Source organism: Argentina silus, assembly GCF_951799395.1.
Source record: "Argentina silus genome assembly, chromosome: 1".
Lineage (NCBI taxonomy): Eukaryota > Metazoa > Chordata > Actinopteri > Argentiniformes > Argentinidae > Argentina > Argentina silus.
Window position 1 is genome coordinate 15,319,333 of NC_139655.1, and position 22,998 is coordinate 15,342,330.

The 22,998-nt window shown below is 42.1% G+C and overlaps 1 protein-coding gene across 1 annotated transcript in view; it reads left to right on the forward strand.

The window, feature by feature from the left end:
• Positions 1–22,998, forward strand: part of dock11 (dedicator of cytokinesis 11) — a gene marked incomplete at its 5' end in the record, with an annotated part of 57,606 nt that overhangs the window by 29,254 nt on the left and 5,354 nt on the right. Inside the window, 20 exons of the mRNA XM_083682868.1 lie at positions 1,492–1,673; positions 2,517–2,630; positions 4,789–4,864; positions 6,011–6,099; positions 6,661–6,781; positions 7,287–7,353; positions 7,735–7,782; positions 8,579–8,721; positions 8,997–9,112; positions 9,278–9,415; positions 11,757–11,939; positions 14,454–14,567; positions 15,056–15,271; positions 16,067–16,124; positions 18,538–18,644; positions 18,844–18,966; positions 19,414–19,527; positions 20,316–20,462; positions 21,250–21,460; positions 22,491–22,681. Coding sequence (XP_083538994.1) covers positions 1,492–1,673; positions 2,517–2,630; positions 4,789–4,864; positions 6,011–6,099; positions 6,661–6,781; positions 7,287–7,353; positions 7,735–7,782; positions 8,579–8,721; positions 8,997–9,112; positions 9,278–9,415; positions 11,757–11,939; positions 14,454–14,567; positions 15,056–15,271; positions 16,067–16,124; positions 18,538–18,644; positions 18,844–18,966; positions 19,414–19,527; positions 20,316–20,462; positions 21,250–21,460; positions 22,491–22,681 — 2,558 coding nt within the window. The remainder of the gene's footprint in view (positions 1–1,491; positions 1,674–2,516; positions 2,631–4,788; positions 4,865–6,010; positions 6,100–6,660; positions 6,782–7,286; positions 7,354–7,734; positions 7,783–8,578; positions 8,722–8,996; positions 9,113–9,277; positions 9,416–11,756; positions 11,940–14,453; positions 14,568–15,055; positions 15,272–16,066; positions 16,125–18,537; positions 18,645–18,843; positions 18,967–19,413; positions 19,528–20,315; positions 20,463–21,249; positions 21,461–22,490; positions 22,682–22,998) is intronic.

A 22,998-nucleotide genomic window follows, 5' to 3' on the forward strand; every position in this document is an offset into this window, starting at 1 on the left:
ACCCTCCTCTCTCACCCATGATTTCCCCCATTAACCTGCCTGATTGGTTCGGCCGATGTCACATACTCAAAAAGTCTATTACAGAACAGTTCATGTGGAGTCGAACAGAGGGGTGCTCTAAAATGAATGATGTTTGCCCCACACTAGTACTTCAACCACAGTGTGTTCTGGTAATACTGCATGGTTGGTTCATTTTTAATTTTCCCCCTCCTCTGTTTTTATTTTTGCTTGTGGTTGTCAGATTTGATTTCGTACGCAACGGAGCTTTTTACCACCGTAGGTAGGTAATATCAACGCCACGTTTGCTACCTGCACTGTGTGGACATAACCACTAACCCCGTTCTGCTAGCTTCACTCCCCAGGACACTCATTGGCCCTGTTCAGAAACTATCCCTAGCCCCCTACACCATAGACACTGAGAGATCTGAAAGGATTGCATGGATAAAAGCAAGATGACTGTATCTCTTTGCTAGGTGGAATTTTTGTCTTCTTCCTAATACCCTTTCAAGGAATGTACAGTAATGAGACTATTATTTGTTGTATCTTATAACTGTACATTCCTTGATACCTATCCAATCCAATGTGTCTAGGCCCTAGGGACAAGGGGTTATTTTGGTCGCTTCATGACTGCTAACACGTCTTCCTTCATTGTCTGTCTGGGCCTATGCTTTGTAGTGCAGTGGTGCTTGGCTTGTTTCTGGCTTGAAACACAGAAATGAATATTCTTTGTAATGTTTGATTATTGAAGACTTGAAAGGCGTGAGGAATGTCTTTCATGTGGTCACGTGTGGGATTGCTGCATTCTCCCGTTCCCTCTGTCCTTCCTATGTTCTGATCTTGTTAGTCCTGTCTGTAGAATACCTAGAGAGCTTTGAGAGTGATTCAGAGAACAACCTGTGAGGGCCTTGAACAAAATGAAACACTCACACATTCTACTGTAGTGAATTGATAGGCCTAAAGGTACTGTACACTTCTAAATTGATGACAAATGCTACTTTTATTTTTAATTTTCAACCGATTAGGTGTTCCTGATCTCACAGGTTTTTCTCAGATTTTCCCTCTTTTGGAGAATTGGTGTTGTATGCATCAAATAAAAAATACTGGATTGAAAATGAAAGTGTTTTGTTGTGGTGTCCTCTTCTGAATATGGAATTGTAAGACACTTCATTTCATGAGTGTGATCAAAGTACACCATGTCACTTGAATGCTACCATTTAGTGCTACCCTATATGAAGAGTTTGGTTGAAATCATAGATGCACCCTGATACAGCATCTGCATCACCTAGGTTGCCAGCTGTATGTACAGTGAGCACCATACCAAAGACATAGAATAAGCAGATTTCCCATGTCCCATTGGTGTATTACACAGAGACAGAACATGCATGGTCATTAGTAGCACAGTAAACTGCATGAGAGGCCCAATCCTGTGACCTTACCTCTCACGTGAACCATGACCTTTATGTTGACCCCTGCTCTGCTGTCCAATCCCAGACCAGAGCCTGGAGTTCAGCCTGACGGAGGACTACTGCAGGAACCACTTCTTGGTGGGCCTGCTGCTGAGGGAGGTGGCCGAGGGGCTGCAGGGATGTCCTGAGGTCAGACAGCTGGCCGTGGCCGTGCTTAAGAACCTCCTCATCAAACACGCCATGGATGACCGGTACACTGCATACAAGGTGGGTGGGTGGGTGGGGGGGAGAGAGAGGGAGCAGGGGAGGGGGGGGGGAGAGGGAGGGGGGGGTGGGAAGAGAGAGAGAGAGACGGAGTAGGGAAGAGAGAGAAAGAGCTTATGAGTTTATTAATAAAGGAAATAAATAGGCTGGTGAGATGAGGAATCTAAGGAAGCCTTTAAATGCATGTCTGGTGTATTCTAGGATATCTTTGTTGTCTGAGCAGCACTACATACTGTATTGGTGTTCTGTAACATGGCAGTGCTTTTGTCGGCAAAATACTTTTTATTTCTTTGGGTGAATGAATAACTACAGTAAGTAAAGGTATGTCCGTCTCCCAAGATGTTATGTAAACAAAACGTCTTATAAATGCAAATATTTGTAACATAGAAAGAAACATGAAACATAATATCTTTGTTGTATAGTAGTATACTATTGTCACCTCTTCACAGCTCTCATTGTCGTCACTATTTGCATGAACAGTTGTGTATTTACATGGATACAGGATCTGTGTAATCCCCCACTGTAAATACACAGATCATGTATCCATGTGAATACACAACTGTTCATGCAAATAGTGACGACAATGAGAGCTGTGAAGAGGTGGCAATAGTATTATGTTTCAGGTGAAGGTGTTGATAGCCCTATGGAGTTGTTGAATTGATGAATTTGTCACTTAGTACCAGCACCTAGAATACCGGTTCTGAAAAATATGAGCCCAAGTGTCAGCAGCTCTTTAAATCCACCTCAAGCACTGGCTGTTAACTTTGTTTTACTGTTGTTGAGAAACACTGTTATTGCTACATTACTGCTACATTAATACTGATGTTACTTGAATGTTGTTTTCAGAACCAGCAGGCCCGGATCTGTCTGTTGTACCTTCCACTGCTGGAGCTGCTGTACCAGAACCTGAAGCAGCTGTCTATCCAGCACCACACCTCCAGCCCTGGGCTGGGCTTCACCGTGAGTCACCCTCTACTCCTGAGGTCCTGCCTTAGTGTATCCACAACCATCTGCTCATCATAGTACCCTGGATCATTTAGCTGCACTTCTAGCCTCCTAGGTACTCTCTGAACTAGTAATAATAGATTAGTGATTTTAATCTTGACTAGTTGTCTCAAACCTCAGATAAAATCAAACACTTGTGTGATGGCTTACAACTATCACAGCTAATCTAAAAAAAATCAGCTCCACGCTTCATTACAAAAATACATTTTAAACATTTTAGCGAGCAAGGTTTTTTACATGATCTTTATTGGTTGAATCTTTCTCTTATCAGCTGCATTAATTAAGAAAACTAAAATGGTGGTTTGGCTGACCCTGGTCAACTGCGCCCCCATCTCCTAGTCCCCAGTTGTCTCGATGGGAGATCAGTCTACTACTAGCGAATCTTTGTTTTCATTTCAGCAGTTTTCTACTTGTGATGTACTAGATGCCCTGCTTAAAATGGACATAAAAAGATCCATTAGGGCTGATGTGCTTGATCCAGGCCTATTGCAGCTTTCGGACCCTCTCATTGACACATATTTTGACTCTGACTGTTACCTCAGGTGCTATCCCCAAGGTTGGGAAGGCAGCCCATGTGCTCCCTCTCCATAAAGGTGGTGACCCCCCTGACCTAGATAACTACTGCCCAATATCCAAGCTATCTTGCTTTTCCAAAGTATTTGAAAGTCACTGGTCAACTCCCAGCTAATAACCTTTTTATCTTCCCATTCTATTCTAAATGTGCACCAATCTGGCTTTAGACCTGGTCATAGCACAGTCTCAGCTGCTACACTTGTCTTAGATGATGTGATAAATTGCCTAGATCAGAAAAAAAAAATGTGCTGCCTTATTTATAGGTTTTCTGGACATAACAATGGGTGTTCCACAAGGATCAATTCTTGGTCCAGTTCTTTTTCTATTTACCTTTCTATTTACCTTATCTATATGCCAATGACACTGTTGTTTATGCTATTGCCCCTACGATTAACTAGGCTCTTTCTAAGCTACAGTCAGCATTCGCGGTCCTGCAGAGAGTATTTGTTGGGCTGAGGTTGGTGCTTCGTGCTGGAAAAACTAAATATATGTTATTTACCAAATCATAGAAAAATGTATCTGATTTATGTACTTTAGGTGGTGCCACCATTCTGTCCCTGCTTATAAATACCTAGGCATATGGTTTGACAAATACTTGATGTTCAGAAAACATAGAGAGGAGCTTGTTAAAAAGCAAAGATTTAAGGTGGGCTTCTTTTATAGGAATAGATCTTGCCTTTCCCTGAACAGCAGACAGCGGATTGTGCAGTCAACCTTCATGCCAGTGCTTGATTATGGTGATAGTCATCTACCGAAATGCAACAGCCACTACTCTTAAACCTTTAAATGCTATCTACCATAGTGCCATCATTGCATACTTTATCCAAAAGTTGGCTGGACTTCGTTAAAGTCCTGTAGATGTCTTCATTACTCCCTTTTTGTGTATATAGCCTTACTGCATAAACTCCCAGGTTACCTAACCTCATTACTGAAATTCAAAAACATCAATTACCCAACTCGTTCTCAGAGTTGGTTAACTCTTGAGTAAATCCGCTTTTAGTTGTGGTGCACCTCACTGCTGGAACAATCTGCAGAGAACATTTCAATTGGTTGCTCTGGTGCCGCTAGGGCAGTTTAAAGTTTTGATTAAGGACCTCTTTAAATGTGTTTGTTTTTCTTGATTGTGTTTTATTATGTTGTCATTTTGTATGTGTATTATGTGTTATTGTAAACTGTGTTTATGCAGGGCTCCCTTGTAAAAAAAGAACTTGGTCTCAATGTGACTAAATAAAGGTTAAATAAAAGTCACTAACACCCAATCTTGTGCCCCCTAAGATTGTGTAAAACCATTATTTCGGTGAGGCTTATATTGGCTGTTGGGTGTGGGGGATGTTAAGAATAAAAACTTATTATAATATAACAAGTTATTGAATGCTAATTGTTAAATGTTAACCATCCATAGCTCTCGCCATAGCTGAGTTTCAGCTTTAGCCAATTTGTTGTTGTTTAGCCAAATTGCCTCAGAAGCACAGTAGTGTTGAATACAGAAACTCTGTGATACTTGTTTTAACTGCACCCCATTGATAATGTGCATTTCCAGAGTTCCAGAGATGACCTGATGTCAGCTGGCTCCATAGACAGCCGCAGGATCAGCACTGCTATCGATAGAGACCATGGTGAGTGTGGCTTCTGTTAGAAATCACCATGATCATCAACAGACTGCACTGTGTACCTACCAATTATTTTTGTATTTAACCTTTATTTATCCAGATACCAATACTAATATAGCCAACAGTAGACAAGGTTGAAATAAAGGAACATTTGAACCCTTGCAAAAAATAACCATATACTGTACTGATGATCTCAGATTTTGAATCTAAATATCAGTTAACTATAATATCCAGACATCTAAACTTTAACTAAAATACATAGTACAGTACGTCTTGTCTACTTATGGTCTGTATACAACATCAAAACTCTGGATGATTCATATTAACTGTACAACTAAAAATATGTCACCACCAAAACCTACCAAAATGGAAATATACACTCACCGGCCACTTTATTATGTACACCTTGCTAGTACTGGGTTGGACCCCCTTTTGTAGCCCATCTGCTTCAAGGTTCGACGTGTTGTGCGTTCAGAGATGGTCTTCTGCATACCTTCATTGTAACGAGTGGTTATTTGAGTTACTGTTGCCTTTCTATCATCTCCAACCAGTCTGGCCATTCTCCTCTGACCTCTGTCATCAACAAGGCATTTTCGCCCAGAGAACTGCCGCTCACTGGATATTTTCTCTTTTTCGGACCATTCTCTGTAAACCCTAGAGATGATTGTGCGTGAAAATCCCAGCAGTTTCTGAAATACTCAGACCAGCCCCTCTGGCACCAACAACCATGCCACATTCAAAGTCACTTAAATCACCTTTCTTCCCCATTCTGATGCTCGGTTTGAACTTCAGCAGGTTGTCTTGACCATGTCTACATGCCTAAATGCATTGAGTTGCTGCCATGTGATTGGCTGATTAGATATTTACGTTACCGAGCAGTTGAACAGGTGTACCTAATAAAGTGGCCGGTGAGTGTATGGTTCTTAGTTGCAAGGGTTCATTTATGACCCCTCAAAATATCCTATAATTGGACTAATATAATCAATAATCAGTTTAATTTCAAGCTTTGCCCTTGACTGACTGTGCATGACCTATCTTGCCCCCCTCTATTAGATACATCCATAAAACACAAACATTGGCTCATTAGATCATTTAAAAGAAGCCAAAGACAGATGAATGCTGAGAAGGCTTGTTAAACATGTTTCTCCCCAGGTCTGGTACCTCAGAACGGCCATGTGGTGAGAAGAGAGGACTCCAGAATCTCCCTGTATATCGACCCGTGCATGCCAGACAACACTGAGGTGAGAGACAAACCTCACATCAACTCAGCTACACAATGTACAACGTCCGGTGTCTGAAAGCAGCCCAAAATAACACATTCTACATGCTGTACAGCTCATCAGATGTTTCACTTTTAAACATCTGGTTTCTGAACACAGTCTGCCCTCTGTATTGCTGGACAACATCGCTGCAGCACAGTGTGAAACGTCTGGTATCTATCCCGATAACACACTCAGCCTAAACGCAGGCCAGCATAACACACAATGCAGCTCATTCTCTTCGAAGTAAAATCAATGGAAAGGGGCTTCGTTCAACACTCATCATAGGCAGTTAAATTGACAAAAGCTGAATACACACCAAAAACACCTACTCACTCCTCTTTCTCCCTGCAGCATAAACAGTCTTTTATTATCTGTAAGTCCTTCTCTGTACAGATGCTTTGTATCTTTTCCTATCCCTTGTGATACGCAGCCAAATACTATGTTGGTAATGGAACCACCATTGAACCATCCGTTCAGTTGAAATGATTAAATCTCATGATTCTGAATTATATTTATGATTAAAAAGTTTGTTCCTCTCAGCTGCACAGACGAGGTTCTACCATGAGCAGTAGTCCTCTGCCTCCCATTGGTCGACTGGGTCACTACGAGATTAAGGGATTGCTGCTGTGTTTCCTGCACATCATCAGGACTGTGTCAGAAGGTCAGTCAGGAATACACACACATACACACACACATACATACACACACACTCACACACACATACACACACACACACACACACACACACAGACACAGACACACTATTTTACATCTCTGTTCAGCACACCAGACATGTACCCCTCTCTTCTCACACGCTCTGGGTAGATTTTCCTTTGCACAGATCTAGGATCAGCCTGTTGAAGAAAAAAAATGTCAACACCAATTAGATAAGTGTCTAAAGGCAACTTCATCCTAATCATTTCCCACTGTTTAGATCACTAGGGAAAATGGCTTGATTATGTAGGAATGGATATACAGTATATCAAATGTTAGGGTTATTTTACCTGTGTTGAACTCAGTAGCTTCACCAGTATAATTCCTCTAATTTTAGCATACAAGCATTGTTTAATGTTGGTTCCTGAGTGGTTGTTGGTGTATGGCCTGTAATAGCTAGCCTGGTAGATTGTGTCTCACTGGCCTTCTCCTTTCCTGCCCTGTGTCTGAAGACAACCTGCTGGCCTACTGGAACAAAGTCAACCCTCAGGACATCATGAACTTCCTCAGTCTGCTGGAGTGAGTCACTAAAGCTCTATGGATGCAGGGTCACTGCCTTGTGTTAATGAACCGCAATTATACATACATGGGATCATGTATAGTCAAGCATTCAACTATACCAGTGATATCAGGCCTGGCTTGCCTCAAAAATAAAATATGTTGTGTAATGCTCTGCTGGGTGTTAGTAGCCTGTCAAAAACTAAATGGTTTGAAACTCATTTCACAAGAGAATCTTCTGAACTTGCTCTCTCTCTGTCCTGTGGAACTCTTAATGTCAATTAGTCTGCTGTATCAATTTATCAGTCAACTGAACAATGCTTGAGAATAGGTATTTGGAAAGGAAATGCTTGAACTGAGCTAACCCATCTCATTAATGTTAAACCTCTTTGTGTCTGTCAGGGCATGTCTGGTGCAGTTCCGCTACGTTGGAAAGAGAAATATTGGCAGGTACTGTATGACGGTGTTGCGATGAGTTGACAGCACTCATAGGGATTAGAGCATGGACACCTGATACAAGCATTACACAGAACCATAAGTATGTAGTTAAGCCAACACTGTTTAAGTGACATTTTGGAATTGTCATGGAATGTTCACTGCCAACATGGTAGCTTGTATCCTACCTACCAGGTAGTGATCTACATGGATATAAAACCTGTCCTGCAGTGTAGTCTGTCTAAACGTAAAACAAATGTAAACTGGCACGAGGCAGACCCCACCCTTCCCACTAGGGACTCACCAGCCCCGCAGGGATAAGTGGCCAGACTCTCAGCAACCTTCTGTGGGTTGGGGCCAGCTCATGCGGGTAGCTTCCGTTCTTCATTCAGTGTTGTTTGTTTTTCCTTTTTTTGTTAGTTTTTGTCCCAGTGGTTTGTTTAAAAGACGTTCACACAGAGACCATTCTGTTTTCCTACTCTTCTCCTATCGCCCCCTCCCACTTCTTGGGTCGCCATACTTCCATGTACTACCTCACTCCTTAACACAATTAAAAATCTCACTCAAACAGAGTTGGCTGAACTCTACATATCTATGGTTCTGCGTAATTACATTCTCACTAAATACTCATTAAAATGTTATTGTGGAACAAACAAACATGTAACATTTTGTGTGAGGATGGAGGATATTTGCCGAATCTTTTCTGCGCCTCTGTGACTATTGTCTGTATTGTGTAATACAATATAATATAATATGCCTCCCTACCCATCTTTATGACATGTGTTTTATGTGTCTTTCTGACTGTTTGTAGGAGTCAGGAGGTGTGGGTGTCCAAGCTGTTCACCTCAGACAGGAAGTCCCAGACCATGCCTGTGATGCGCTGCCGAGCCGGGCTCATGCAGAACAGGATGCAGCAGTTCAGCACCATGGATACCTCTCTAACCCTCAATATAGGTACACACTGTTACGTCTTTCTCCTTTCAGGGCCTCATGTACACATTTCTTTTATTTTTTTTATTTTTTTATCAGTTTTGTTTTCTAAGAAGGCACGGTGTGCTGACATGTACATGTGTTCCATTCCTTAAGTGTACAATACAGGTGTGTTCAAACTCTTTCTGTCCTCCTTCCTCTCTCACTCTCTCTCTTTCTCACTATTTTCTCTCTCTCCCTGTCCCTCCCTCTCTCTATCTACCCCCCCACCCCCACCCCCCACCCCACCCGTGGTCCAGGGGCCGGGCCGTCAGAAGCTGAGGTCCACCACCAGGCACTGCTTGAGGGCAGCATCTCCACCGAGGCCTGCCTGAGTGTCCTGGATGTCCTCTCTCTCTTCACACAGAGCTTTAAGGTGGGTCCAGCCCACACTCCACGAACTGCATTGACTTCACATTCATAGGACATAGCCATGGAAAATTATGATTCAAATGTAGTTTTATATGGAACACATTTCTTGAAATCTACATTCACGTGTTATATGATTGACCAGGTGTTTGGTTGTTTGTTTTGTCTTCAGACCCAGCTGCTGGACTGCGATGGTCACAACCCCCTGATGAAGAAAGTGTTTGACGTCTATCTGACCTTCCTGAAGGTCGCCCAATCAGAGGCTGCTCTCAAACACGTCTTCGCCACCCTCAGGGCTTTCATCAACAAGGTACCAACAAAAACATACAACACAATACAAGGACAAGTTTAGCTGTACAACAGTAGACATGTGCAGTATAGAATTACATACTATATTGTAGCTGGACACTGTATATACAAAAAATTCTTAAATGTTGTATATTGCTCTTGTTGTTACATTGAAGAATTAGTAAAAGTGAGAGAAGAGGATAAGAGGATAAGGACTGAACGGGATAAGAATAAAGAACATACATTTATTCCCCAGTAAACTTAAAGTGGACTCTACACATGACCAGTGGTCACATGACCAACGAACACAAGTTAACATTACGTTATATCTGACTCCAAAATATATTTTATGATTAATAATGATTTAATAATGATTTGCTCATCCCTGTGTGACAGACACTTGATCATACCGGATCCTAGTGTTACAGTAAAAATCCCAATATCCTATGACCATGTATAAGTTAAAATAAATTGTGAGGAGTTTACACATGGTATGATACCTGATGTTGATGGCTCAGTCTCCGTGTTGTTAACTATGCACATGAACATTAGACATTAATGTGAACTATATGGTAACCTGGTTACGATTATGTTGTGCTGTTTTAACAGAATCTTTATCTAGCGCACAACATCACATTGAGGCACATAGGAAGAATGAGAATATAATAGAGTATAAACAAATTAACCAATTTAATAGTTTCAAAGAAACATACAAGATACAGTGCCTTCGGAAAATATTCAGACCCCTCCACTTTTTCCACATTTTGTTGTGTTATAGACTCAATTTAAAATGGATTGAATTAAAAGTATTTGCATAGAAATGAATTACAAACTATGTAAATCAGAGACCCTATAAAAACTATTTTAATTGAATCCATTAAAATGTGGAAAAAGTGAAGGGGTCTGAATACTTTCCGAAGGCACTGTAAACAAACTGTTGTAAACAAATGGAAGTTTCACCATAAGTGTAACGCTATGTGTGTCAAGGACACACAGGAGAACGGTGCCCATTACAGGCCGAACCCAAAACACTAAACATGTAATGCTGTATAGGAATTTACAATCAACAGACGAGGACATGCTCCAGACATCCACCAGACATGCTCATTCAACTGTAAATAGGTTTTCCGGGCTGAGAGAGGGGGGCATTGATCACCATTCACAATGGAAGATCAAAAGATTACTGTCTTTGTATCAGATACATGTAAATAGTAAGACAGCACATGACTGTCTCCATCAGCTTAATACTGCAGAATATGATATAGTTGGCAGAGGTTTAGAGCCAAGCCACTGGTGTGACGATAGTGAGTCGTTCACCTCATCAATACAACCACCAGGAGGCATCGTTCAGCATGATGGATATGTTTACAGTGTGTTATAGTGTGTTTACAAACATTGCCGCCTGATTAATTATGTGAAGAGTAGCTCATGAGTTGTTGTTTCAATTTGGATATAATGTTTCTCAGTTGATTCCGCGCATTTCAGCAGTAGGCTATATGGACACACTCACAAAGCAAAGAGCGCAGTTCGTCTTATTAAGTTTCTGCGCTGCCACTGAACGTATTTCACATGATTGACATGAGAACTTTCATGAATCAATCAAAATGTTTACATGCCATGTGCAATAACAAGAATAAAACAAATAAACAGCTCTGATAACAAGAGTGTTGCATATATTTGTCAGTATGTCCATCTGAACTGCTCACCCTCGCATTTTGGCCATTTGTCCCAATTCCGACAATGACAATTCCCAATTCCGAGTCTGATATTTTTGGTGACAAATAGGACACTATTGAGAGGCCGTCTTGGTAAAAATGACGACCATTATTGACAACTAATTTGACATCTTCAATAGTGTCCTATTTGTCACTAAAAATATCAGACTTTGCCTCTCTCGCCAGAGAGGATGGAGAGAGCGCACAGCGGATGGTTAGAGCCACCGAAAATCCGGTGTGAGATGTGTTTTTGTAATTGTTTATTGTTTATTGATTATTGTTGATTATTGTTTATTGATTATTGTTTATTATTCCCAAGCCAGCCAGGAGTTGAACGTTTAATCTTAGGATATACTGATGGGGGAGGGTAATCTTTTTCTTGATGGTTTCCAATTAACAAACAAAGGCATGACAATTTATCTAGCACACTCTCCCCCTTTAAACGATCCCTCAAAAACCGCTATACTAAATAAACTTGTGGTGGCTTTCGGCACTTCACAACACGTACACGGTACGCCGGCGGCTTTGAAGTGCAGCGACTTGCAGCTGTGGTGTGCAGGGATTAAACCCCTGCCAACTGTATCATTGATGTTGTGACTGAAACCTGTACAACTGTATATTGACCAAAGGCCATTGTTTTGTCATCAGTTCCCAGCAGTGTTGTTTAAGGGCCGTGTGACGCTGTGTGCTGCTCTGTGCTACGAGGTGCTGAAGTGCTGCGTGTCCAAGCTGGGCTCTCTGCGCGCAGAGGCTTCGGCCCTGCTCTACCTGCTCATGAGGAACAACTATGAGTACACCAAGAGGAAGACCTTCCTACGCACTCACCTGCAGGTCAGACATTGCACTGCATTGTCCTGCAGCACGCCTGACTATATTTGACAACACTGGGACTGGGGGATTAGTACCATAGTCAACTGTACAATGCTGATGAATGGATGGACGGACGGATGGATGGATGGATGGATGGATGGATAAACTAGTCAATTGGCACTGTAGTCCCTTACTGGGCTCAGAAATATATATCTTATGCACAAAATAAGGTTTTCCAGTACACTCAGCTTTGACTCCTGCTACAGTACTGTACCGTTTGTTGGTCTACTAAATAACATATACATACCACTAAGCAGGTTGTTTAGGATCCACACCTTCTCTTAAACAGCTGAATACTTACTCATCAGAGAGGACCTTATAGTGGATTGCTTTTAGAAGGTTTTGCATGTGGGTATAGGCCTAGGTAATAGGTCTAGGTAATAGGTCTAGGTAATAGGCCTAGGTAATAGGCCTAGGTAATAGGTCTAGGTAATAGGTCTAGGTAATAGGTCCTTCACTCGGGTGACAACAAACCTGCGTCTGCTCAAGCTGCTGTGACACCGCTAGAAGAACGTCTGATCTGTCTCTGAAATGAATCGATATAGCTAGCCATGTTAACTGGTGAAATACATTATTGGACTCATTGTCATGTTCATGAAACCAGACTTTTGCTTTGTGACATGGTGCATTATCATGCTGGAAGTAGCCATTAGAAGATGGGTAAATTGTGGCCATGATGGTCAGCAACAATACTCAAATAGGCTGTGGCATTCAAGCGATGATTGATTGGTATTAACGAGCCCAAAGTGTGCCAAGAAAATATTCCCCACACCATTACACCACCTCCACCATGAGAAGGTGTACAGGTGTTCCTAATAAATTGTTTGGTGAGTGTGTGTGTGTGTGTGTGTATATATATATTATTGAGACATGCAGGCCTGCATGTCTCAATAATGTACAGTATATAGTGAGTATAAAGTCACTGACGTGTGGGTTCCTAAACATTGAGCATGCCAACTCACAAGCAAAGCATACACTCAAATGTATTTGTCAGTGGTAGTCACATTAGTCAACATCTCAAATGACCGTAAATGCAAATGTGCTGACAGATTTAGCTACATAGCTAATTTGCATTCATATTCCCAGTACACACAACAACACCACTTGAAAACAATACATTAGACTCAATAGACAGAGGTACAGTGCATTCGGAAAGTATTCAGACCCCTTAACTTTTTCCACATTTTGTTATGTTACAGCCTTATTCTAAAATGGATATAATAAATTTTTCCCTCATCAATCTATACACAATACTCCATAATGACAAAGCGAAAACAGGTTTTTAGAAATGTTTGCTAATTTATTAAAAATAAAAAAACTGAAATATCACTTTTACATAAGTATTCAGACCCTTTGCTATGAGACTCAAAATTGAGCTCACGTGCATCCTTTTTCCATTGATCATCCTTGAGATGTTTCTACGACTTGATTAGAGTCCACCTGTGGTAAATTCAATTGATTGGACATGATTTGGAACGGCACACACCTGTCTATATAAGGTCCCACTGTTGACAGTGCATGTCAGAGCAAAAACCAGGCCATGAGGTCGAAGGAATTGTCCGTAGACCTCCAAGACACAGATCTGGGAAAGGGTACAAAAAAAATTCTGCAGTAATGAAGGTCCCCAAGAACACAGTAGCCTCCATCATTCTTTTTTTTAATTATTTTTTAAAATATATTTTAGGGCATTTCTGCTTTATTGGGATAGAGATTGTAGAGATTGACAGGAAGGATGGGTGAGAGAGAGGAGGGATGACATGCAGGATATGTCAATGGTCGGAATCGAACCAGGGACCTTGCGATGATATGGTATGCGCCTTAGTGTGCTACGCCACTGAGCGCCCCCAGCCTCCATCATTCTTAAATGGAAAAAGTTTGTAACCACCAAGACTCTTCCTAGAGCTGGCTGCCTGGCCAAACCGAGCAATAGGGAGGTGACCTGTGGAGATGGGAGAACCTTCCAGAAGGACAACCATCTCTGCAGCACTCCACAAATCAGACCTTTATGGAAGACTGGTCAGACGGAAGCCACTCCTCAGTAAAAAGCACTTGACAGCCCGCTTAGAGTTTGCCAAAAGGCACCTAAAGGACTCTGACCATGACAAACAAGATTTTCTGGTCTGATGAAACGAAGATTGAACTCTTTGGCCTGAATGCCAAGCGCCACGTCTGGAGGAAACCAGGCACCACTCGTTACCTGGTCAATACCATCCCTACGGTGAAGCATGGTTGTGGCAGCATCATGCTGTGGGGATGTTTTTCAGCGGCAGGGACTGGGAGACTAGTCAGGATCAAGGGAGAAATGTGTGGAAAAAGTGAAGGGGTCTGAATACTTTCCAAATGCACTGTAATTCATCATTTATGGTTTATGAAATGACTGGTTAGGGATCATTATTCATCTAGTAAGACAGAGAGGGTCTGTCTCTGTTGTGTTAATATGTGTCCCCGCTGTGTTCCCCTGTCTTTCCTGCCCAGATCATCATTGCCGTGAGCCAGCTGATCTCCGACGTGGCGCTGACTGGCAGCTCACGCTTCCAGGAATCTCTCTCCATCATCAACAACTTCGCCAACAGTGACAAGGCCATGAAGGTAGAGTAGAGAACCGTGTTTGTGTGTGTGCATGTGTATGTGTGTGTGTAGGCTGTAGGCCCATTCTAACAAAGAGGGTAGAGTAGGTAGGGTAATGTATATCTGGCCATTCTAACCATAGGGAGCCTGGGAATCTTGTATACCAGAGGTTGAGGAGGATGTACTGTAACTGACCCAGATCTGCATGGCTTTGGTCTAATTATGACTCATACTGTGCATTGTTTATCTTTGATTGCTTCCAGTGTTAATATTGAATTAATTGTTTTCTTTGTACAGGATATTGGTCTTGAAAAGTGATATTTAAACCCACAGAATCTGATTTAGTGTCTGGTGCTGAAGCTTGTACTGTGTGTATACTAAAAGTGAGTCAGTGAAATACTGCTTGTTCTCGTGATGAGTAACCTCGTGTTAACCTTAATGATTTGTTTGTGTGTGTGCGACTTTAGGTCAGTGGGCTAATGCAGTCTTATGCCTGTGTTTATGTGCAGTCAACTGCGTTCCCCTCGGAGGTGAAGGGCCTGACCAAGCGTATCCGGACAGTTCTGATGGCCACAGCTCAGATGAGGGAGCATGAGAAGGACCCTGAGATGCTGCTGGACCTGCAGTACAGCCTGGCCCGCTCCTACGCCAGCACGCCTGAGCTCCGACGCACCTGGCTGGACAGCATGGCCCGAGCACACATCAAGAACGGAGACCTCTCAGAGGTACTGCACAGCACCTCAGTACACCCACACCAACACCTAACCTTTAACCTTTCACCCCTAACACGGAAACCACATCGGCCGCGAGCATGCGTCCTTGGCTACCCACGTTGGTTTACATAAAGTATCATTGTGATTCTGTCGAGAAAACCAATGAACAGATGGGAGAGGCGGGAGTGTAGCATCTCAAATAGGACCAGTTTCTATTTGAGACGCGGCGTAAAACAGGCACTCTCGGACACTCGCAAACGCACGCATGCTGTGTGGATGAAATTATTTAATAGAATGGGAGAGTTAAAGAATTTTGCAACACTCAGTTTCCATGTCACTCCTACTCACTCTGGGTCATGAGCTGAACTCATACTAGGAAGGAATCAGATATTGTGTATGCATTTTTTTATTTTATTTCTGTCAATACCGCCCATACACCACCTGTATTATACCCACCAACTTTTGTTTAATAAACATAGTCTGAATTAAACTTGTACACAAACATCACAAGGCATGATCAATAACTCTTATCTGAGAGCAAAGGGTGGAGGAGGTCATAAATCTGACTTCTGGGCAGGTAAAGATGGCCAGAGAGAGAGAGAAACTTGCTGTAGCTTTGATACAAGTTTGAGTCATGTTGAAAGTCTGCAAAAAAGGTATTACCGTATCCCAGGTTATTTCGGAGGGAAGGTACCAGATTGAGAATTCTAATACCAGCCCAAGTGTGTGTTGTTAATCTCAATGTATATCCGTGTGCTTCTACAAATCCTGCGGCTGTTTGTTTTCTCCCTGTCTCTGTCTCTACAGGCAGCTATGTGCTACGTCCATGTGGCTGCGCTGGTGGCAGAGTACCTACACAGGAAAAGTAAGACTCCCCCACTTCTCATTTTCCCAACCCTTTCAATTCCACTGGTGAACTCAGTGTTAGAGAGTTATCTAAAGAAGATTCACCTCGAAGGCAGTCCTCTTGGCAATGCATCAAATAATAGTAATGTAACAACCACCAACGTGTTTCAACCAGAAACAGAGCTACTGTATTATTTTATATTGTGAGAACCTAGAAGGCAACCAACCAACAAAAATATGACGTACTGTTGACAACCAACCAAGAAGGAGTGTCTAGGGCATGCTGTATCTGGTTATCCATGTCTCAGCAAGGATTTGCTTATCACCATGATAAAGCAGGCTTCAGTCCAGCCCACATTATCTACCATTGTTCTCTAACCCTGTAGTTATGCAAACTCTCATAAGACATACAGTGGGGGAAATAATTATTTGATCCCCTGCTGATTTTGTTAGTTTGCCCGATTACAAAGAAATGAGCGGTCTATAATTTTTATGGTACTTTTATTTTAACAAATAGAGACAGAATATCAACAAAGAAGTCCAGAAAAAACACATTATATAAAGTTATAAATTCATTTGCATTTGATCGAAGGAAATAAGTATTTGATCCCCTACAAACCAGCAAGAATTCTGGCTCATACAGACCGGTTATATGCCCATGAGGCACACAGATTAGTCCTGTCACTTTAGGAAAAGTACTCCTAATCTCTGCTTGTTATGGGTATAAAAGACACCTGTCAATAGAATCAATCTCTTCCATTCCAACCTCTCCACCACCATGGGCAAGACCAAAGAACATTCAAAGGACATCAGGGTAAGAGTTGTAGACCTGCACAAGGCTGGAATGGGCTCCAAGACCATCAGCAAGAAGCTTGGTGAGAAGGAGACAACTGTTGGTGCAATTATTAGAAAATGGAAGAAATACAAAATAACCATCAATCGCCCTCGGCCTGGAGATCCATGCAAGATCTCGCCTCGTGGGGTAAGGATGATCATGAGAAGGGTGAGAGAACCTCCTTCCCTCAGCCAGAGCACTGAGGATGGGTCGTGGATGGGTCTTTCAGCATGACAATGACCCAAAACATACAGCCAAGGCAACAAAGGAGTGGCTCAAGAAGAAGCACACTAAGGTCATGGAGTGGCCTAGCTAGTCTCCAGACCTTAATCCTATCGAAAATTTGTGGAGGAAGCTGAAGCTTCGAGTTGCCAAGCAAAAGCCTTGAAACCTTCAGGATTTGGAGAGGATCTGTAAAGAGGAGTGGACCAAAATCCCTCCTGAGATGTGTGCAAACCTGGTGACCAACTATAAGAAACGTCTGACTTCTGTGCTTGCCAGCAAGGGTTTCTCCACCAAGTACTAAGTCATGTTTTGCTTGGGGATCAAATACTTATTTCCTTCGATCAAATGCCAATGAATTTATAACTTTATATAATGTGTTTTTTCTGGACTTCTTTGTTGATATTCTGTCTCTATTTGTTAAAATAAAAGTACCATAAAAAGTATAGACCACTCATTTCTTTGTAATCGGGCAAACTAACAAAATCAGCAGGGGATCAAATAATTATTTCCCCCACTGTATACTGTACAGCAGGCTCAGGCCAACACAGACCAAAAACAACACACTATTGGTCTCCATGATTTTTTTATTGTCCCTTACTACTTGCAAATTATCTTGTTTGTGCTCCGCTGGTCTGGCTTACAGTATTTCCAAAGACAAGTACACAAACAAGGAAATGATACAAGATATTGCATGGAATAAAACATCTTATCAGTTGGACATGGGACAGTTGGCTAGCAGCGGCTCCTAATGATTACAATGTGTTCTTCTGGCAGCCTGTACTATAATTTGTCATTGAAGTAAAAGTACATGGGGAGACAGTTTTAGACAGACATTAACCTTGCAGCGTATAAGGCAGTGTGCATCTTCCTGGCTGTTCCGCAGTCCCAGAGGAGGTGTGTAAACAATTGTCCATGAGCTACTGCAACCTCAAACCTTGATGATTTGACCTAATTTAATTTGACTAATTGTCTAAGGGCAGTCGTTTAGCAAAACTGTCTAAGTTACTTACGCTTTTCACGGTGTAAACAAAGTGTTCTACCAGCCGAATCACAGACTGCGAACAGTAACTTTTAACCAGCCATTTCTGTATAACACTTTATTATCAGTTGGATTGATTAGCCATTAAACATGATTATACAGTATTTAGCCTACTGAAAATATAGTACTTCAGCCACTGACACTTTACCAAACTAAGAACAGCACTTGGACCAGGAATAACATTACAATGTCTGAGACTGCTTTAAAATATTAAACACACACCACAGACATATGTACTGTATATATTTGATGTATTATCTCATTACATCATCTCAAACAATGTAATGACTCATGGAGGACCGGCCTTGAACAGTTGTATTTTTGTTCTACCAGAGCTGTTCCCCAGCGGCCTTGCAGCCTTCAAGAGGATCACCCTGAACATCGAGGAGGAGGCTGCCATGAAGGAGGACACAGGCATGCAGGACGTCTACTACACTGAGGTGTCCTGTCCTGTGTTATTCCAGCTTTGTGATTACATTATCACATGGGGAAGCTGTAAATTAGTTTGTCTTCATCATGGCTACTGTTAAGCTGGGTTGTGATGTCATTGTTGTTGTTGAAAGTAGAGCCCTGTATGTACCCTTATATATACTGTAATTGGACCTATGAGGTCATCATGATGATTTCCCTGGGCTGCAGGAGGTCCTGGTGGAGCATCTGGAGCTGTGTGTAGAGGGGCTGTGGAAGGCAGAGAGATACGAGCTGATCACACACATCGCTAAGCTCATCATCCCTGTCTATGAGAAACGCCATGAGTTTGAGGTACATAACTATTACTCAGATGTCAGAAATGCCATTAAATGTTAACTATTTTCTGTTTTTCCCACTCTGTCTTTTGTGTTTATAGTGTAAGTAAGAAAAGCCTTTGCCAGTTTTTCAGTTTATGGAATATATCTCTAAATATATAAATACTACCATGACAAGTTTACCCTATTGGTTTTCAGCTCTTCATCTTGTTACCGTGTGTTGTTAGCTGTACTGTCTTGGCTCTGTGGTTGGCTTTCTGGCCCTGTGGTGTGTCTGTCTGTTGGCACAAGGTTGTGCTCCCTCATGCGCTGTCCCTTCTGTTTGCAGGGTTCATACTGTACAGTACATGTTACATTTGATATTTATAATAGGATGTTTCACAAGCCACTTCCAGTATTATTCCACATGCGTGCACACACACACAGACACGCACTAATGCACTGTTGTTGTTTGTTGATGCAGAAGCTGAGCCGTCTGTATGACACGCTACACAGAGCGTACAATAAGATCCTGGAGGTGACGCACTCGGGCAGGAGGCTGCTGGGTACCTACTTCAGAGTGGCCTTCTATGGGCAGGTGGGTCTGCAGACCGGGAGTTCTGACAGTTAGTAGCTGCTCTCATAGTTTACAGTGGGATCTAAGGGATGAGGTATGTCCGCCTTTACCTGTGTTTACTGTAACCTTAGAGCCCTATAAAGTATTTTTCTTAAGAACAGTACTGCTCTTATGTTCTAATCCCACTGAGGTATGTTGTTAGATGACCACATGAGTTTCACTACTCCTTCTCTGGTGATCTTATCAGAACCTCACAGGCTTGTTCTGATGATAGTGTCTGGGCCACCTAAAAATGTGGTGTTTTTGTTGCGACTTTCCCATCTGAGAGAGAGAGATTAGATAGTGGCTTTGGTTATAAAACCCCCATGGACTTTGTAGGAGGAGGATGGTACAGTCGCTGTAGAGCTGGGATTCACTTTCACTTCTGTCTTTAGACAACACATATTAGATGTCATTATCATTTTGGCATTACAGTGGCACTTGCGCATGGTTTGGTGCCAGAATACTAATTTTGAACAGCACTGTAAAATGGTACTTCCTTGTCAAATCTACTGTACTGTACAAATCGACTGTACTGTATATTAGATCAGTCTTAAAGATGTCATTGTTCAAAGATATTCTGTATATATACTGTATGTATCCAAGGTCTCTCAAATTGAGTTCATATTCTGTTGTAAGTGATTGACAGTAAATGTTACTGGAAGGCCATCTGCAGCTGCTGTTGTTTATATAGGACATGGATGACTAACATCCAGCTAACATCTGTGCCACTGGCCTGTTGGACCCACTCTGATACCTCTTGTTGACAGGGCTACTTCGAGGAGGAGGATGGGAAGGAGTACATTTACAAAGAGCCCAAACTCACCGGCCTATCAGAAATCTCTCACCGTCTGCTCAGCCTCTACGGGGACAAATTTGGAGCAGAGAATGTCGAACTCATTCAGGACTCCAACAAGGTAGTAGAGGAGGGTTAAATACATAAATAACCTATGTATGTTCCTAGAAGAGGCGTGACACCCTCTCAATAGGAAATTATACAATGATATTGGATTAAAAACATGAAGTTTTCGGTCTCATAACCTTTATCACATACCCATGGGCTCTCAAAGACAAAAGAACATTAGAACAAATAAATCTGTTCATTGTGATCACCTCACTTGAGGTTCCAATGCAGCTCAGCGGGTTTCAGAAAAACATGTCAATTTTACCTTGCAGCCTCAACTCAGAAAAGAGAATAGTCCCAACAGAATGCAATATATCCACATCCACATTCCTCTTTGACATTAATGCAACCATGCACCTTGTCTGAACCTTCTCATGATCTAGTATGGAATGGTTCCATTTCCTCTTCTTAGGGTTAGGGTTAGTGTTGGCTGTGGATCATTCACTACTCTCTTCTGCTGTTGAGCAGTGATGGTCATTAGTCAACATTATCCCAGCGGTGGGACCATGTGCAGTAGCAGCCAAGGGTTTCAAAGGCCTCTCATATTCAGTATCATACAGAGATCAAACATCTTTATGCATCTTCAAGACATTTTTATTAATGTTCTGAAATCCTGGTCCTGGTTTTCTATGGTATTGGCTATGGTATCGTCTCAATTGTTCTTACAGTAGTACACCCCTTTTATCTGTACCATCAGTTGTGTATCAGATCTATAGCCATTTATCACCTCCTACACAATAGGAACACTGCCTTATCTTAGTTCTACCTCACCTGTCCTGACCGGCCCACTCTCCCCAAAGGTGAACCCCAAAGACCTGGACCCCAAGTTCGCCTACTTTCAGGTCACTTTTGTGAAGTCTTACTTTGACGAGAAGGACCCGCCAGAGAAGAAGACAGACTTTGAGAAGTGCCACAACATCAACCGTTTTGTGTTTGAGACGCCCTACACGCTGACGGGGAAGAAGCACGGCGGGGTGGAGGAGCAGTGCAAGAGGCGGACCGTGCTCACAAGTAACTTTACCAAATGTGTTTTTTTTTTGTCTTTTCACAGATTTTAGCAACTGGTGTAGAATTGAGTGTGCACTTTCTGAGCATTAATGGACGGTGACATTAATGGATCAGTGAAATGCCAGGGATAAACCAGCAGACATTGCAGCCTAGTAGAGCAGAGTTATCCATCCAAAATGAAAAACCCTTCCTTCAGCAATAAATACACCAACAGAGTATCGTATCATGCCAGGGACAAGGAAAGACTGGTAGTTGTAATTGTACTTATCAAACCTTTAAATCAGTATTAAAACAACAGAGTGTATGGTGCTTATTTTATTTCTTGAATATCTCAACCAGAATAAAATATCCTTGAGCATTTGTGACTTAGTAGGGTCGCTTTAAAAAAAAAACACCCACTTTATGACCCCATAAAAACGACTCCACTTGATACAACACCATAGATGAGAAAGATTAAACACCTCTGGCTAGACTAGCAGGTGGCTACCTGGCCTGGTGACAGCTGGGTGCTGGGCTAGCTCCCTGCAGCAGTAGCTTGCTCTGCCTCTGAACAACTATAGAACCACTTTATAGAATGAAACAACAGCTGCACCATAAATGTAGAGCTCTGTCCTATTTCTATAATTTATATTGCTCCCAGTCCTGTTTATCGTCATATAGAACTGACGGACTGTCATGGCAGTAATTTGTGACATCTTTGTCTGTTTGTCATTGAGATGTCTCTTTGATGTGATGTGTCTCTGTGGATACCATGAGATGACATGGTTGTAGCCCGTTATCTAGAACTCTTCATTGTAATCTCTGATATAAAAAAAAATGCTACATTTGAAAAGATAGTGAGATATTGAAGATAAAGCTCTTGACCTTGACGTTCACCTTGACATGTTTCTCATAATGTTTCTCAGCCAGGGCTCTGAGAAACATTACCTGTTTTGTGATCAATTATATTTGGAAAGAAACATAACCTAATTTGTACCTAGCCGTCTGTATGATGTTGTCGGCTCTGCTCTGTGTGACCCACCCACCCACCCAGCGGCCAACACATTCCCGTACGTGAAGAAGCGCGTGGAGGTGGTGAGCGAGAAGCAGGTGGAGCTGAAGCCTGTAGACGTGGCCATTGACGAGATGAGGGCGCGCACGGCTGAGCTGCACAAACTATGTTCCAGTCAGGAGGTGGACATGATCCAGCTGCAGCTCAAACTGCAGGGCTGTGTCTCTGTGCAGGTAGCTGGAGTTACTGGAAAGTGTGGTTGTGTTCAAAGTCGCCTACATTGCAATTAGATCAGCAGATTGCTGTATCATATTAATGTGGTTCCTCAGATATTAAACAGATGAGTGTGTAAGCCCTGGTATAACACCACCATATAACACCACCATATACCACTACAGCAAACTGCCGGGCTGTGTGTCTGTGCAGGTAGCTACAGCTGTTATTATAGTGTGTGTGCCCACAGAGTCATAAATACATATGTTATCTATGGACGTGGTTGCCATGAATATGTTACAATATCCCATAATGCAGCTGTGACTTGGCCTTTAGG